A 15,277-nucleotide genomic window follows, 5' to 3' on the forward strand; every position below is an offset into this window, starting at 1 on the left:
GGCAAGGTGCCAGACCACAGTTTGGCAAGTATCGGACGCATTGATATAAACGACGCCTTGTACCCTAGATTGAACGCCGTTCAAAATTACTGTGCATCTCATGCTGCCTTTTTGGTTTTCAAACTGCGGTGAGTATACTGACAGAATGAAAATCCAGTGATACAGTGACAGTATGTTGATGACCGAGCCGAACAGGTAGACCCTGCAGATCATTCTGTCTTTGTGTGATATATCGAAGTCCCCTGACGTGAGGGTCCATCATCAACGTATCTTGACAACAGTCTTCATACTCTCTACTCTCTCTAGATCCTCCTCAACATAAGACAAGCATGTGTGGTCACGGGAGGTGTTGAAAGTACATCTTCATATCGCAAGTGTACATTCCATTTGCGTGTCAGCAGAGCTAACGTATTTACAGTATAGTGTACTTCCAGACACGTGTAAACTGAAAGCAAGGCATCGAATGCACAGGAGTTCAAATGTTGGCGTGTGTTGTGCTACATTTGAGTTTCGGTACAACAAAGATATGGTTTGTACTGATTCCGTGAAAGAGGCTGCACGACACCTTTTCATAAATGTGAAGCAACATCACGATGCCCACTTGAGTAGTCCGGTATGTATCTGCTTAGGTCGCACTTTGTATGAAGCAGCACCCACCCGTAGAAGTGTGTGCCATAATAACAAATAAAATTGCAATCAATGAGTAAGATGTGCAGACGTCATTCTTAAGCATGATGGATTCATAGCTCATGTCATAAGCGGCAACTGAGTGCGAACTTTATCACACGAGAGTAGGTATTTTCTAAATTATGTGCCACACACACGAAAAAGAAAACTGAAATATAGATATGCAGAAATACAGCAAAGAAAGAGAACTAAAGACAAAAGTATCAGGGCCACATTACAGTGTACCAAATGCAGTCAATGCTTGACGCCCGAGTTCAGATCGAGCCATGACCATCGGCCACAGGGGATATGGAGGCTTCAGAACCGCCTGTGCATATCATTTCTGCAGCAGAACAGCCTTTGTTTGCCATCACATTTTAGAGAGCCCAATAATAGAAAAAGAAAAGTCCTTCTTGTCAGTATTCAAGACACCATTAAGCATTAAATTGCTTGGTTGCAGTCCTCGTGTAACAACAGACTAACAAGCACAAACCAGTGCAGTAGCATCTACGGTGTACTATTAGCTGAACTCATCGAAATATGTACGACACGAATCAAACACCAAGATCCATCTCTGGAGTGATGGGAGATAAAACTGAACAGTGTCCCCCACGTACGTTGCGAATTTATGTCCTCACAAATCGCCTTAGGGACAATTGTACCTTGAACTGCAGAGGTATTTTCCACACAAATATAGCTACTTGTACAATACTTGGTAACCCCATATATACAACACAGGGCAACCTAATAAATAGTACCTTTACCCTTTTGCCCTCTTCTCTTTGCCAATCATCAGCATTATGCCCACTTGACCAGCTTGGAGAACCTTTTTGTGCAGGACAGATGTGCCAGTTCCCGAACTTGCCAAATAAACATTTTGTTCAGTTTCAGCGGCTTTTTGCACCATTTTAAGGGATCTTTAAGATGCTCCTGATATAGTAAAACTCCCGATATAGTGAACCTATGGCTTAGTCCTGACCAATTTACTATAAAGGGGTTCTACTGTACTAGTTTTAGTATGAACCACGAAATGCGAAACTTGACCTCTCTCCCGTGAAAGCTACATCACAGGCCGAGGAGGTTGCTACAGGAGGGAAAGAGGCCAATCTCAGGGACAGCAGCTTCTTCGTTTTTCGCACTAGTTTAGTTTAATGCCCTATCTAAATGCAGTGACAGCTTGTGTCCATAGTCTAGTATATATCAATTCTCACTTTTTATCTAATTGCTGTAAGGCAGCTTTGAAATATCACTCACTTGCAAATATCCATAAAGAGGAATAGAAACAGCAGCATAGACACAGTAAAGTTCAGTAAAAATTCCAGGCTCCTTAAGTCTTCCGGCGAGTAATCATACAGTAGTAACCAACCACAGGCACAAGTACCAGCTGCTATTTAAAGTAACAAAACTTTTAAACCAAAATTAAAAAGACTGAGTCCTGCTTTCACATGATACTGCAGTTTTGTTCCCATCAAATAAAGAATAGAAAATTGTGACTCTGAAAGACATTCTGCATAAAGTACTTCACAAAGATTGTTACATACAACATTTTACACGCAGCAATTAAACATTTGTTTCACAAGTTTTTCATTATGGGTATGCAACTACTGAGTATCTACTTGATCAGCAAAGTCCAACAAGTTTGAAAACAAATATGCACAAGGGATTTAATATTACTAACCAATGTCAGTTGCTCCATGAACACATTACTTACAAACTATAGTGTCAATTAGCATATGGTCTTTACTTACAAACTGTGAACTAGCATGTGTTTTTCTCTGCTTCGGATACTACGACATGTTACACAATTCCTGAGATGAAATAGTTCAATGAAACTTGTACACTACAAATATGCGGCAGAATTCACTGTGCAGTGTTTGACTGCCCTCATAATCAACAAGTAGATGCCTTCAGTTAAACAGTAACACAAAAAAAGACTGAACACAATAAAAGCATAATTGTAACGGAGGTGAGTTCAACGAAAACTAAACACTCACTGGCAACAAAAACAAGAGCCACCCTCTTAGCTTCCCTTTGTTTTTACAGAACTTTAAATGCCACTACTTGCAGAGAGAAAACACACTGCAGTGTACCTCACAGTTTCAACAGTCCATAGCTCCCTTTAAGAGTGATGCATGTGCGATTGGATGTAGTACTTATTTTTGCCATCTGAAAGCAACAACAACCCATCCATGTGGATTGTTAGGATTTATTCGTGTCACCTGTATTTACATGATTGTTGCTCACCAGCAAGCACAAGCGTCTCAAGCTATCAGACTGGATCTGAAAAGGTTCAAGTACACATCTCAGAGAAGGAACACTGGTCGAACCACAATTTTCCCGCAACTCTCGGGCTCTTCCTAGTTGCCATTTACCAAATGCTGAGGGAGAAGTAATAGGGATATTATGCACATAGGCTCAACAGAAAGTCACTCGAGCACTCCGAGAAAAAAAAAGAGAGGCAGTTTTAAGCTTGTGACAAACAAGAGAAACGCAACAAGGACTCCACTAGGACAGCCCACTATCATCCTGAGCACTCGTGTAGAATACTGCAGCACAGCACTGCTGCAGAGCATAGCACCCGGTCAGTGAAACTTTTCCGCACAGCACTGTCATGCGCATGTTCCTCTTATGGCAGTGAGACTGCATAATCAGTTGTGTGCACTCCCAAGACATGGGCACCAAGACGTCCTTCACAAAGCAAATGCTGAAGCTTCCAAAGTACACATCCGATAGAGGAGACATCGACAAGGGTCACAGGTCTTTGTTCTACTGAAGCAAACAAGACATTGTGGTGTTAGCAACTGTCCTGCTTTTGCTGTACAAACTAAGACTTTTGAGATGTTGGTCAGAGGATTCAGCTTGATACTGGTTTATATGTATACTGTAAAAGTAGAAATTTTCGCGAGGACTTAACTTTCGCGAATTCCGCGATCAAACTTTTTTCGCGAAATATAGCTAGCGGGGATGGAAAAGTATGGGCACTGGAATTCGCGACAATGTGAGCTCCACAAAACCAAATCGACTTACTTGACAACCTTTATTCTCATAATTTGTTATCGTCAAACATTTCTGTAATTGAAACGCCACTTGAACATTTATTACGTAGTTTATTCGCGTAGTGTATCACTTGACATTGCAGATACCTGCTTTAACAAAACCAACATATGCGTCATTGTTACGGGACTGGGTTTGATGGTAACCCTCCATAAGCCAGCCGGCATGTAGAGGCAGAACATGTAGCATATAGAACATGCCAGTGTCGGCCTCCTAATTCTCTTTGTTTACTGTTGGCAGTGTCATGAACCCCAGGATCCCGAGATTTCTGCTTCCGTCTTCGTCAATTATTAAGACTGCGAAATTAACCACTTTTACAGTATTCAAAACTTTGTACAAGAGTGAATGGACAGCACAATATGTAACTAGAGAAAGGCTAAAGTCTAAGAAAAAAGAGGAAAATACTCTGCATGTGTAAACATGAATGTATTAGACATGATCGAACATGACAGAGCCCTGACAGTGCACATACTGCAATTGTGGTTAAAGTCATGTAGAATCATATCCTTCGTTGGTAAGCTCGATGACCAAAGCATTCATTATCAAGTTGAGAACGAGGGTGGAACGATTAAATTATGAGGAGTGTAAGTGTTGCAAAATTGCACTACCGCCAGTGTACTAAAATACTGCTTCAATAAATCCCACTCAGCTGATCAGTTCCACTTTGTGAAACTCATTAATTGAAATTTACTACAATCACCTAATGTTGCAAGTTTTTCTATACCCTCTCGTCACCTGTAACAGCATTCGCGGGACTACAAATCTGCGGAAAACTGACTGTCACGAAATTTGCGAAAATTACTACTCATACAGTATGTGCATCTGAGTGCAGGCAGTCAACCAACAAACTACTGCAACTACCGTATTTTCATGCATATAATCCGTGGCTTCTCCATTAAGAAAAGTTCTCTGGGGGTCCACTCAGCCTTACGCGGCGGTGCACCTTATCTGAGGGAAGTTGCTCCTGGAGCTTCCCGCCTGGCATAAACAAGCCCCTCATATGTGCCCCAGATGCCTCTGAGGGCGACTGACCAGGGGTTCTCGTCTCTCTTCTTTCTTCCACGAGGTCAGGGGGCTTATCAAATTACTAAACATGTACCCGGAAAGCCTACGGGACTTCCCCATCTCCCGCCTCGGAGTCATCAGGAATAGTAACGAAGTAATGATGTCTTAAGAAAGTCAATGCTTTATTACGTATTTAAAGTAATGTCTCATTTGTCAATGTTGAGAATTCCTTGATTTGCGCACATAGATCTTTTGCCAATTCCTGTACCGTGCGTGTGCCTATCCCGTTGTATTAATTGTGATATCTTTCGGGCGTACAAGCTGCGGCTTATGCGCCAAAAGTTTTCCCCAGTGACTGAAAAACAGTGACCTGCGGCTTATCTGCAGTGTGACTAATACGTGTGAAAATACAGTATGTACGTGGCTCCCGTAACTCGAGGTGTGGCGTGGTACTGTGGTCAGACAGGTAGCATGTAGGACACATGTTACTCACTCACACACATGCTGGTTCCTGAATTGCAGCCATTCTCAAGAGGCCACAGCCTGGTCTGCTCCTCGGCCCCCTAGTGTACCTGTACTACCGTGGTAGGAGAACTGCTGGAAGTAGGGCTGCTCCGATTCTTCTGTGATCGAGTTCAGAGGCCCAGCCTCGGGTGGTGTTAGCTCCACCGTTTCACCAGTAAATTCTTGGTCGAAATAGCGGGTGTCCACGTCGGAAGTTACCTGGGGCTTGAAAGGTGGCGTCACCTATGTGCAGATGCAGATAGATAAGGGCTCAGTTGACAGTTCCCTTTCTAGCATTCAGGAAAATTAAATCTTTGTTTTATCTTGTTGACAAACAAAGCTTTGATAGCTATGCAGTGCTATTAAATACCTCATCAAATGTGGCTGATGTTAAGCACTTTATGTACAGTTTTACAATGCCTAACAATAGGCAAAGTGCACTGAAGGCCTGTGTTGTCTTCATCTGCTTGAACATTTCCAAGAACCTCAGAACATTTACTTCCCATCAAAGTGCAGCAGTGGCTTAGCCAGAAAAGAATATTTCGGGAGGGTGTTCTACGGGGAGTTTACATGGGGGAGGAGGGTTTTTCCCTCGTTTCCCTGTCACAAACCCCTCCCCCCTCTGGCTATGTCACTGAAGTGCAGTATGTGCCGATTTGCCAAATTCTGTGTATTCATCAGGGGTGTCTAAACAAACGATAAACGGCTGATAAATTCTTGAATTCTTCTCTTAAATAAAGCAGCCTGAAAGCAGCCGATAAATTCTTACAGTGCCAGACTTTTAGTGTGCAACAACTCACGAAGATGGTGTCACATTGGCATAGTGGTAAACCTACTTAGGAGGAATGAAACTACATTTTTTGTGTTAAAAAGGAGCAAGAGAGGAAGGAAGGGCTAGAAAAAAAAGTCAGGGGGAGTAAAAATTGGGACTACAGCCCCAGTACATTATATCCCGAAAAACAAAAAAATTAATAAATACAAGCGTGGAGTGTGGTCCTGTTGCGCCACAGAGTTTTCAATACTGCAGCTCAGAAAAGCTCAGTCACGTCACAGTGAGACGTATGTCATCTTTTCTCTTTCTTTTTGTGGTTGTATTTGGCATCACCCATCCTGCACCTGAAGCAGAGCAGTCGATCATGGCAGACGATGGAGCTTTGAGAGGTTGCTGCTGCTGTGCATGCTCTTGTAAGGAAAGGCATGCTCCCGAAAGAAAATATTTTGTGCGAGGGTTCCTCAGGGTAGTACTATATTTACTCGCATATTTTGCGCCACTGCATAATTTGCGCACCCGCATCTCCAGGTGACCGTGGCGGTTGTTTTTCGCTTACCACGCGTTTTTTGCAACGCTGTTAGTGCTCCCGAAGTTACTGCGGTGTTTTTGTTAGATTTGCGCCCACGTTCGGATGACGGTCCACTGGCGCGATGAACGATACTGTCACTCGGACTAAACAAACGTGGAAGGAAACGCTGGACTAACACGCTTTGACCTTGCAGCAGAACATGACAAAGTTGACAAACAATGTGTACTTTCGATTGTCAGTGTGACCAGCGACGTCTTCTGGCAGCGTCTCACCGTATTTCACCAGTACGATGAGCGGTAGTGGGACCGTTTTTTTTTTTGCAACCGTTGCTGATTGTGCGGTAGGATAGTACCTCTTTCGCACTTGACCGGTATATATGACCGGTACACTAAAATTTAGGAATTTTGCGTCGATAGTTAGGAATGTTCCAGCACAACTTGCGCACCCCCAACGTTTCTGACTCTTTTTTTTTTTAAAGAAACAGTGTGCAAATTATGCGAGTAAATAGGGTATGTTCATATCACGCGGTAAGCGAGGCCTCTTCCGTCCTCCTTTAAGAAATGGGTTCTTACGAGATTGTACAACCTACCTTTTTCTCGCCCAAGTCTTTCCAGTTGATGGGCCGGAAAAACGGGTGTGCCATAATGTCCTGAGCGTCGGCCACCCCTCCACCCAAACGCCTCTTGGGATCTTTCACCAGAAGCCCCGCCAGAAGATCCCGTGCCTCCGGGCTCAAGCTTTTCGGAAACTTCACTTCCTCCACGAGGATAAGCTCAAACAGGATGTCGTGGTCCCGGTTATAGAAAGGGAGGCGACCGCACATCATTTCGTACATCACCACCCCAAGACCCCACCAGTCAACAGCACGACCATAATCCGTGTCTTCCAGCACTTCTGGAGCTAGGTACTCCGGCGTACCGCAGAATGTCTTTGTAGTCGCCCCAAAGGAGATGTCCTCCTTGCAGAGGCCAAAGTCTGCAATCTTGACATGGCCATCCTTGTCCAAGAGGAGGTTCTCCAGCTTAAGATCTCTGTAGATGATGCCCTGGCTGTGCAGATAATCGAGTGCGAGCAGGATTTCAGCACCGTAGAAGCGGGTTCGTTCCTCCGAGAAGACACGTTCTCGAGAGAGGTGGAAGAACAGCTCTCCTCCATTCACGTATTCCATGACGAAGCACAGACGATCGGCAGTTTGGAAAGAGTAGCGAAGGGAAATGAGAAAAGGGTGGCTCGTGCTTCTAAGGACACGGTTTTCGGTCAGAGTATGTGCCACTTCATCTTTATCGATTACCACTTTTTTCTTCAGGATCTGCGAAGTGATATTTAACACCAAACCTGTAACTACAGCGGCAGAGCACGTCGAAAAGGGTTAAGAACTGGGCGGTTCGGTAGTTCATACTTTAAAATCGCAAAAAAATAAATAAAAATAAAGAACAATGCCGGGGAACTAAGACTCTCTTAGCTCCATGGCACTGTTTTTTTTATAGCAATTTTAAAGTAAGAGCACCTTGCAAGTTCAACTGGGCAATAGAAAATTGCTAGAAGCACTGACAAAGAATGCCAGTACAACAAAAATTACTACTATGGAGGTAATGTAAACACTGGAGACACTTTAGATGGAGAAGGACTATGAAAATTACACTTTGAAAGTGATTTAGAATCTTGCCCATTACTCGAACACAAATGTTCCCACTAATGTAAGTGTGCTTCTTATCTAAGAGCTGCTTACTGCCTCCTGTGGAATATAATCTCTCAGGATGTTCAATAATGTCCATTTGTCAAAGGGTATTGCTGGAAGACCCCATATTTCTCAACTAACAACCACATAACATTTTGAACATGCTCTAAACAATCATTTTGCTACTGCCCTATCACTGACACTATATTTTAAGAAAATAACAAAAATGTCCTGTAACATACATTCAGGTTAGCAGAGCTAAGTTTAGTTTTGGGTATGTGTGTTGCATTGTTAATGTTATTATTTTAATATCAACACGGTGCTCACCTTGATAGCATACAAAGCACCGGTAGCTTTCTCCCTGCAGAGTATGACCTTGCCAAATGTACCCTTTCCTAGTACCTTCAGGAACTCAAAGTTGTCCAGGCTAATACGATTGCCCCTTGAAGTGTATGTTCGTGTGGAGACATTGAACTTGTCGCGCATTTCATCTCGTGGCTCAGCCATTTCAACATCTTGCTCAGAATCCCCTTCCTGTAGCTTGTCTGACACATACTGAATTGCCTGCATCCACTCTTCCCTGTATAATGAAGAATCTTATGAGATACAACACCAAGTCAATTTCACGATCCTGAGTACATCACTCTTCTTACATGCATCTTTTCTAAGGTATGTTTCAATGCACATGTATAGTTGGCACAACATCCAGGAAAAGTGACCTTCGTTACACCTCCCAGCCTCGAAGAAGGCTACTGTCAGTTCGAGAACTCTGCCCCACCCTGCTTCGGAGCGAGCTGTCGACTACTATGGTCAAGAGTTGCATGGAGTCATCCTCTATGTGAGGTGTTTGGAGCGCTTACGTTATCGGAATTAGACCATCAAGGCCTAAACATCTCTCGAGAGAGGTAACACAAAAACCATGCAGAGTTCAAGTTTTTCATTTAGAATTTCAGGCAGCTTTCAATGAAATGTAAAATTTGACAGGGTATGAGGTCTCAGTTGCATTCGCTGAAAGTTTCATTAGTTGAGTAGAGTTCAATAGTAGAGTTCAATCTACTTCATACTGCACATAACGAACTTGTTCATGTGTGCATGCCAAACAATTAATGTCGTACTTGCACAGTGATGAGTGACAGCATGCCACAATGTCTGGCCTGGCTTCATTCTTTATAATTCAGAACTGTACTTCAAGAGATATGGGCAAGCAAGGACAGCAATTGGAGAATATTAAAAGCTTCTTTCAAAACAATAAGCTAGAGAGCCCGAGAAACTGGCTCTAGCATTTACATGCAGAATACATTTTCAAAATTAAGCCACTTGCAACTCCTTAATACCCCAAATATATAGCATAAAACTCTGTACAGAATATAATAATAATAATGTTTTATTGCTCTGTATAACGTACCTCTCTTCCTCGCTGTCGACACAAAACATTCTTTCAATAACTGTGGTCCACTGTAGACCACGAATGATGAAGGTGAACGGCTTTGGTCGGTCAGACTTCATCAGCTGGCAACCTGCAACCACAGCAGTGTTCTCAATTCAAGTAATAAATACATCCAATACATGACTTGGAGCAAAGCGACTACACGGGATACAAGGGAATACAAGTTGCTATCACGGTCTTCTGACACGTGCAAGCATTGTTTCGACAAAAGCTGGACAATTACAGTGCCGTTCGAGGTCACCAAGCTTGAACGTTACAAGTATAAATCAAAATGGCAACAGATTCGGCTTCTTGGTAGTTACAATACATGATAAAGTTGGTATTACAAGTGTAGTTCTTACACATGATAGCACTAAAAACGAATGTCTCTGAAAAATTGTGTGTGGCAATACCTTTAACGGTGAAGTTGTTGAGAGGGTCGGCATAGCCATGTTCTGGCTTTGTCTTGAAGCCGATTAAAGTTCCATCCTCACGAAGAACAAAGTAACGCTTCCTCCAGTTCTTGATATGTTCGCCTAAAATGTATGTGACAAGCAACCCATAACACATTATAATAGAGCTACTCATTTCATCTGCAGGACCATATATGTGAGTCATGCCTTCTGCTGGGTATCAACATTCAAAATGCAGAAAAATCTCTCATAAACTTGCCTCTCTTGTTGAGCCAACCCTCATTAACAATTGCAGGCTCGGGGACCACCATATCCAACGAGCCCGTACTCATAGTGCTCACACTCATGATGCCTATGCCATGTTACGAGGAACAGCAGACGAAAGTTGAGCTGAAACAAACACGAAGCTTTAGCTGTGACACACGCACTAAAGAACGAGACTTTCAGCCTTATAATGTTTATGTTTTTAATGTTAATGTTTATCTTTATACTGTTTATCCGCCAAAGATACCTAATCGGCCTTGAACGGTATATTACGCTACGTCGTGGAAGCACAAATACACTTATATATAATGCATATAATCAACCCTCCACTTCGAGGTCTTCGTCTCAAGGTACACACAGAGGAAAAAAGACTGCCACCCACATAACGTTGGTATACAAACTATCAAAGAATAGCAGACATGCTGTTTAAACATTACATATAAACTTACTGGCTGTGATTGCAGACTACTCAGTAGGAAGATTCGCTTGCACGGAGAATAAACAGTGTTCTCCACAACGTAGACATGCGCCCGAAGGTGAAACGAGCTCTTACCAAAACACTGCGCACAAACAACGTGACATCAGCAACAAAAGCCACCAATCATCGTCTCTTTAGCGTCTTCAGGGTAAACAGCATTCTGGCACACGGTCTTCCCCGTAACCACGTCCAAAACAAGCTTCAATTGTGATTAAGTACAAAATAGGCTTAATATGCAATCTCAACCACCAATATGCACCCCAAACACCGATGACGATGTGATAAGCAGAGCAGAACGCCAAGAGATACAGATGTGGACAACACCTGCAAAAGTAACTTACAGCAATACCAGACATACCTTGCACAAGTCCCGATGATTTCCTCGATGTATTCCCTTATAAACTTGGTACTGAAAAACACCAAAACAAGCTACCTTGCCTCGCACTGGTCATAACCACCGTTAGCGGAAGGAAGAGGAGGTTAAGAAAGAAGGAAATAATGGCCGTGGTTGCTTGCTGCAGGAAACACATTCCGTTAAATATCTACCAAGATGCACACAATCGACACAAATACACATCTATCCTAGCCAACTGAATTTCCTCTCTATTACGAATTCGAGACTGGAGTTCGTCTGGGTTGGACTATGGTTGTTGTTGATTATGGAGCACCTTTGCAAAATCCGCACCTGACGCGCCACTTTCCACCCAACAACAACACATCGGAAGCGGAAGATTTGCGGAACATGAGCAGGTTATGGAGTGTAGCGCTTGTATACCTAGCGTAAATTCAATGTCTTTCTTCAAGCCCATTCGAAATAACACTCAGTAGCGGAAAGGGTAGCGTGGCTTTCGTTATCGATATGCTGTGGTCTCCAACTATAACTTGTGCTAACAAAGGCATGGAAAATCCAGCTTTCCCCATGTTGCCACGGCCTCAGGAACCACTGGTAACAGACTCAGATTCCTTGTATATCCGGCCTTCTTGTGAACATTTTGAGTTTGTGTACTGTGTGATAGGCGATCTGCACACGTTGTGAACACGTCTCATGACTTCCTTGCAGGACTGGACGTATTCAATGCGCCGTGATATGCAGGTCAGTAAAAACCAACGCCAAACAAAGTTATTGCAAGCCGTTTTGATTACAGACAGCTCCTTTCAATTGCAGGAAATAATCCCTGGCCTTTTTCTGGGTCCATACTCGTCAGCAATGAGATCGAAAGTAAAGGCAGTTGATGCGGTAAAAACGAAAATAACAGTTATGCTCTCTTGTGCAACAGTGTGAACAGTTGTCAAAGGCGGGGATTACACACATAGTGTGCATAAGGCAAGACGTCGAGGCGAATTTTATTCGACCAAACTTTCCAGATAAATTCCTGTAAGTGTCAACCACCAGTGTCAACCTCTGTTGAGTTGTGCAACCTGAGTTACACATTGGTTGTAGACTATAGGCGTTGCCTTGCAGGTACCTTGTCCTCGATATTGCAGACTCCCAGACATCGAACATTATCCAATATATTCCCCAGGTATTGTGGCTACCATATATATTACGGCTCGGTGGATTGATTATGTTGATGTCGGACAGAATCTGACATGGCAGTGTTTACACATGTGTATAGCCGAAAATTGGCATTTGGGGAGCAGCACTAATTCTGAATTCGATCAAGCAAACTTGTGCGAGCTTCTTGCAAGCATTCTGGGTCCCTATTCTTGTTTAGCCCTCATTTTCTGTGGCAAATTAGCAGAAGAAGACCTGTGTACGGTGTGTTACGTGATGGAAACATCAAGAAAAGCGAAATCTTTGCATTTTATGCCTCGTTCTATGCCTTCACATAAAAATTTGGTGTGACACATATTCTTGCAAGTGTGGAGCATGTTGTTGAATTATTATTTTTTTTTTACGTTTACAAATGTCAGCACAGGTGATTTATGAATGAATCAATGAATCAAGCCCTGGAAGACCAGGCACCGATCCGTACGCTGGCGATGTCAACTTGTCGGCAGAAAACAACTATAGGTCCCCTCTAAGCTCATACCTTTTTCTTGCTCTAAAATTGTCTTGTGTTTTTCCTTTTTTTTTTTTTCAGGTGAAGAGGTTTGTAGACAGCTGCTTATTAAACGGAGGTAATTACGCTGACGAGCATCAGTATCTCTACCCTCTCTATACTCTTCTTTTCTGGATAGCAGTTGTGTGCTGGTTTTGCAGGTGTACTTTTGCAGGGACTCAGCATTTAGCAGATGCCCGAGTCTAATTTATTTGACAATTTTCCAGGACGGGTACTCATTCATGGGAATGGAGGCATTTCGAGAAGGTATTAAGAGTTCATGTTTCCAGTGTCTACCGATAAGAACACACAACAAATATTTTTTTATGACTTGGATGTCGGCGATTACAGTCGCCGACCCCCCGCTCCTTCCTGCTGTCCTCTCTCCATCTGTCCATGTCTGTTTGCTGCTCATAGCCACAGTTGCTTCGTGGTGCTAACACAGAATTACAATTTAAAAAAAGAAAAACCATTTATAACTAGATTTATGGCTTGCTGGACATACATGAAATTACTGCATTCATAAGCGCTTTCAAGTTTATAGTAAAATTTGTACAAAAGAAACTTGTAGAGTGTGTTTTTATACGCATCATGACAGTAATGCTTTGTCTGACATTCATTTACCAATTTTTGTGTCATTCACAGTGCTGCACTCGCTATAGGCTACATAATGGAGACCTACGGGTTGCCTTACAAGTAAGCTGGACCTAGATAACCTGTTGGAACATACAGCAACACACAACATACATGCACGAAGCTTGGTTGAATCCAAACTAGTCCTCTTACAAGGAATGCGCCTATGTTCTGATTTACAGTCAAGTTTTCACATTCGTCCAGCAGAAACGGTTCTGCATAAGCCCTAACGAAGGATTTGTGAGCCAGCTGAGGGTATGTGCGCACGTTTCTTACATTCTTCAGAATGTTAACCTGCCTGGGCAAACTGAGGATAATTATTATTTCCATAAACCAAGAGCATATGTTTTACTGTACCCTCAGAACATGTACTGCACAGTAGCCTCTAGAAATTCTACTGTGGCATTATACCACTTCACAGTAATATGCCGTTACAATTACTTCACAGGAGTACGAACCCATATACAGGGCAAAGCTTACCCTGGAGCGTGGCGAAACATCACATGGTGCAGGTGAGAAACTATTGACCATAAGAGAATGACACGGTCAATATTTAGTACATAGTATGATTATGCAAATCATGGCAGACGAGCAAGTAATGCCCTTCTGCACATGATATCAAATTATATAATTAATGACATTGAATAGTATTCCACATTACATTACCGGTGAAACGGCATGTGCACGTGCAAGAGGGTTGGGAGCAATGTGAGGCAAGGGAGCCAGTTTATAACGATTGTGATCGGAACGCAAACTTTGACCATTAAATTGGAGCATTGTTGCATATGAGCTTCCATGAAATCACCAAACGAATGTCTGTCAAGCCTTCTCACTGCCAATGTGTAGATTTAACCCCAGAACTGAAGCTAAAATTGTTTTCCGTTCCAGGCAAACTTAAGAGAAGAATAGAAGAAGTTGAAGATATGGACAGCTGGGAAGCTATGTCATGAGAATGTGAGGTGATGCTGCGGTCTCATCAATATGCAGAAAGCGACTGCCCTAGCGTGAAGCCATATGCTGCTTGTGGTCCGACACGTCTTCCTGCCACACAAGCAGGATATCATCTATGATTGTGAAAGAATAAATGTGCTGTGTTGTCTTTGTATCCCGATAGCAATGTACTAATTTCACAGCTGGTGGAGCAGTTCTTCAGTGCGGGATATGGAGGTTGCCTAGCAAAGTGAATACAGCATATAGCTAGTGCTTGTCAAAGCAGACAGGTTTAAAAGTAGGTAAGGGCAGTGCTCATCAGTATGAAAGTTGCTAATACTACGTGGCATACTTCATCTAAATAAATTGTTACTGAATAGTAACATGTTGCAATTATAAGTTGTACTTTGTCGTCCCCTTTTTTCTCTCTCGTAGGTCACACAAAGTAACTAAGAATTTTATTTCCTTCATTTTTTTCAACAAGCAGTATTTGGGACATTTTTGGACAGTTCCCTTTTTTTTTAAATTGCTGAATATCTAAACATTCTGGAAAGTAACCCTTCCGACACATCCGGCAAATGTGCATGGGGAATAGTACTTTTAGAGTACAACCCTTTTTCATTTTGTATGTTTGCAGTATTCAGAAACAAGTGTGCAAAGCAATCAAACTCTATCATGAAGTTGTTACTGATGGCACTCTGACCACTTAGAGGAGCCCAAAGTGACAACCCAAAATTTGAAGTCCCCAGTTTATGCGGACCATGCCGGCCATGGGCATACCATCGTAAAATAAATAATTATTTTGCCATCATTTGCGGTACAGCTGCACATGACAGTGTAGTTTCACGTGTCATAGCTGTGTGCATGTCTGTACTATAGAACC

At 42.6% G+C, this 15,277-nt stretch overlaps 2 protein-coding genes across 7 annotated transcripts; one reads left to right on the forward strand and one right to left on the reverse strand.

Moving 5' to 3' along the window:
• Window positions 1–2,833: 2,833 nt before the first annotated feature.
• On the reverse strand, window positions 2,834–11,371 carry LOC135401201 (RAC serine/threonine-protein kinase-like). 5 transcript variants are annotated; one of them, XM_064633465.1, is made up of 9 exons: window positions 11,148–11,371; window positions 10,761–10,871; window positions 10,307–10,437; window positions 10,048–10,170; window positions 9,614–9,725; window positions 8,536–8,788; window positions 7,120–7,839; window positions 5,223–5,472; window positions 2,834–3,432 (listed from the first exon to the last, which is right to left on the reverse strand). In XM_064633465.1, exons 3-8 carry the CDS (start codon window positions 10,392–10,394, stop codon window positions 5,254–5,256), a joined length of 1,515 nt encoding a protein of 504 aa, XP_064489535.1. In that variant the 5' UTR covers window positions 10,395–10,437; window positions 10,761–10,871; window positions 11,148–11,371; the 3' UTR covers window positions 2,834–3,432; window positions 5,223–5,253. The 5 variants fall into 5 exon arrangements, with proteins under 5 accessions (XP_064489535.1, XP_064489534.1, XP_064489533.1 ...); XM_064633464.1 differs by having other exon boundaries at window positions 2,834–3,435; XM_064633463.1 differs by having other exon boundaries at window positions 2,834–3,435; window positions 5,219–5,472; window positions 11,148–11,370.
• Window positions 11,352–14,569, forward strand: LOC135401203 (serine/threonine/tyrosine-interacting protein A-like). 2 transcript variants are annotated; one of them, XM_064633469.1, is made up of 11 exons: window positions 11,352–11,735; window positions 11,850–11,882; window positions 11,955–12,014; window positions 12,067–12,164; window positions 12,252–12,312; window positions 12,874–12,910; window positions 13,059–13,098; window positions 13,477–13,527; window positions 13,647–13,719; window positions 13,913–13,976; window positions 14,353–14,569. In XM_064633469.1, the coding sequence occupies exons 1-11, from the start codon at window positions 11,649–11,651 to the stop codon at window positions 14,412–14,414; spliced, it is 666 nt and encodes a 221-aa protein (XP_064489539.1). In that variant the 5' UTR covers window positions 11,352–11,648; the 3' UTR covers window positions 14,415–14,569. The 2 variants fall into 2 exon arrangements, with proteins under 2 accessions (XP_064489539.1, XP_064489540.1); XM_064633470.1 differs by having other exon boundaries at window positions 11,365–11,735; window positions 11,955–12,008.
• Window positions 14,570–15,277: the final 708 nt, after the last annotated feature.

This window comes from Ornithodoros turicata, chromosome 7 (genome assembly GCF_037126465.1).
Source record: "Ornithodoros turicata isolate Travis chromosome 7, ASM3712646v1, whole genome shotgun sequence".
Taxonomy (NCBI): Eukaryota; Metazoa; Arthropoda; class Arachnida; order Ixodida; family Argasidae; genus Ornithodoros; species Ornithodoros turicata.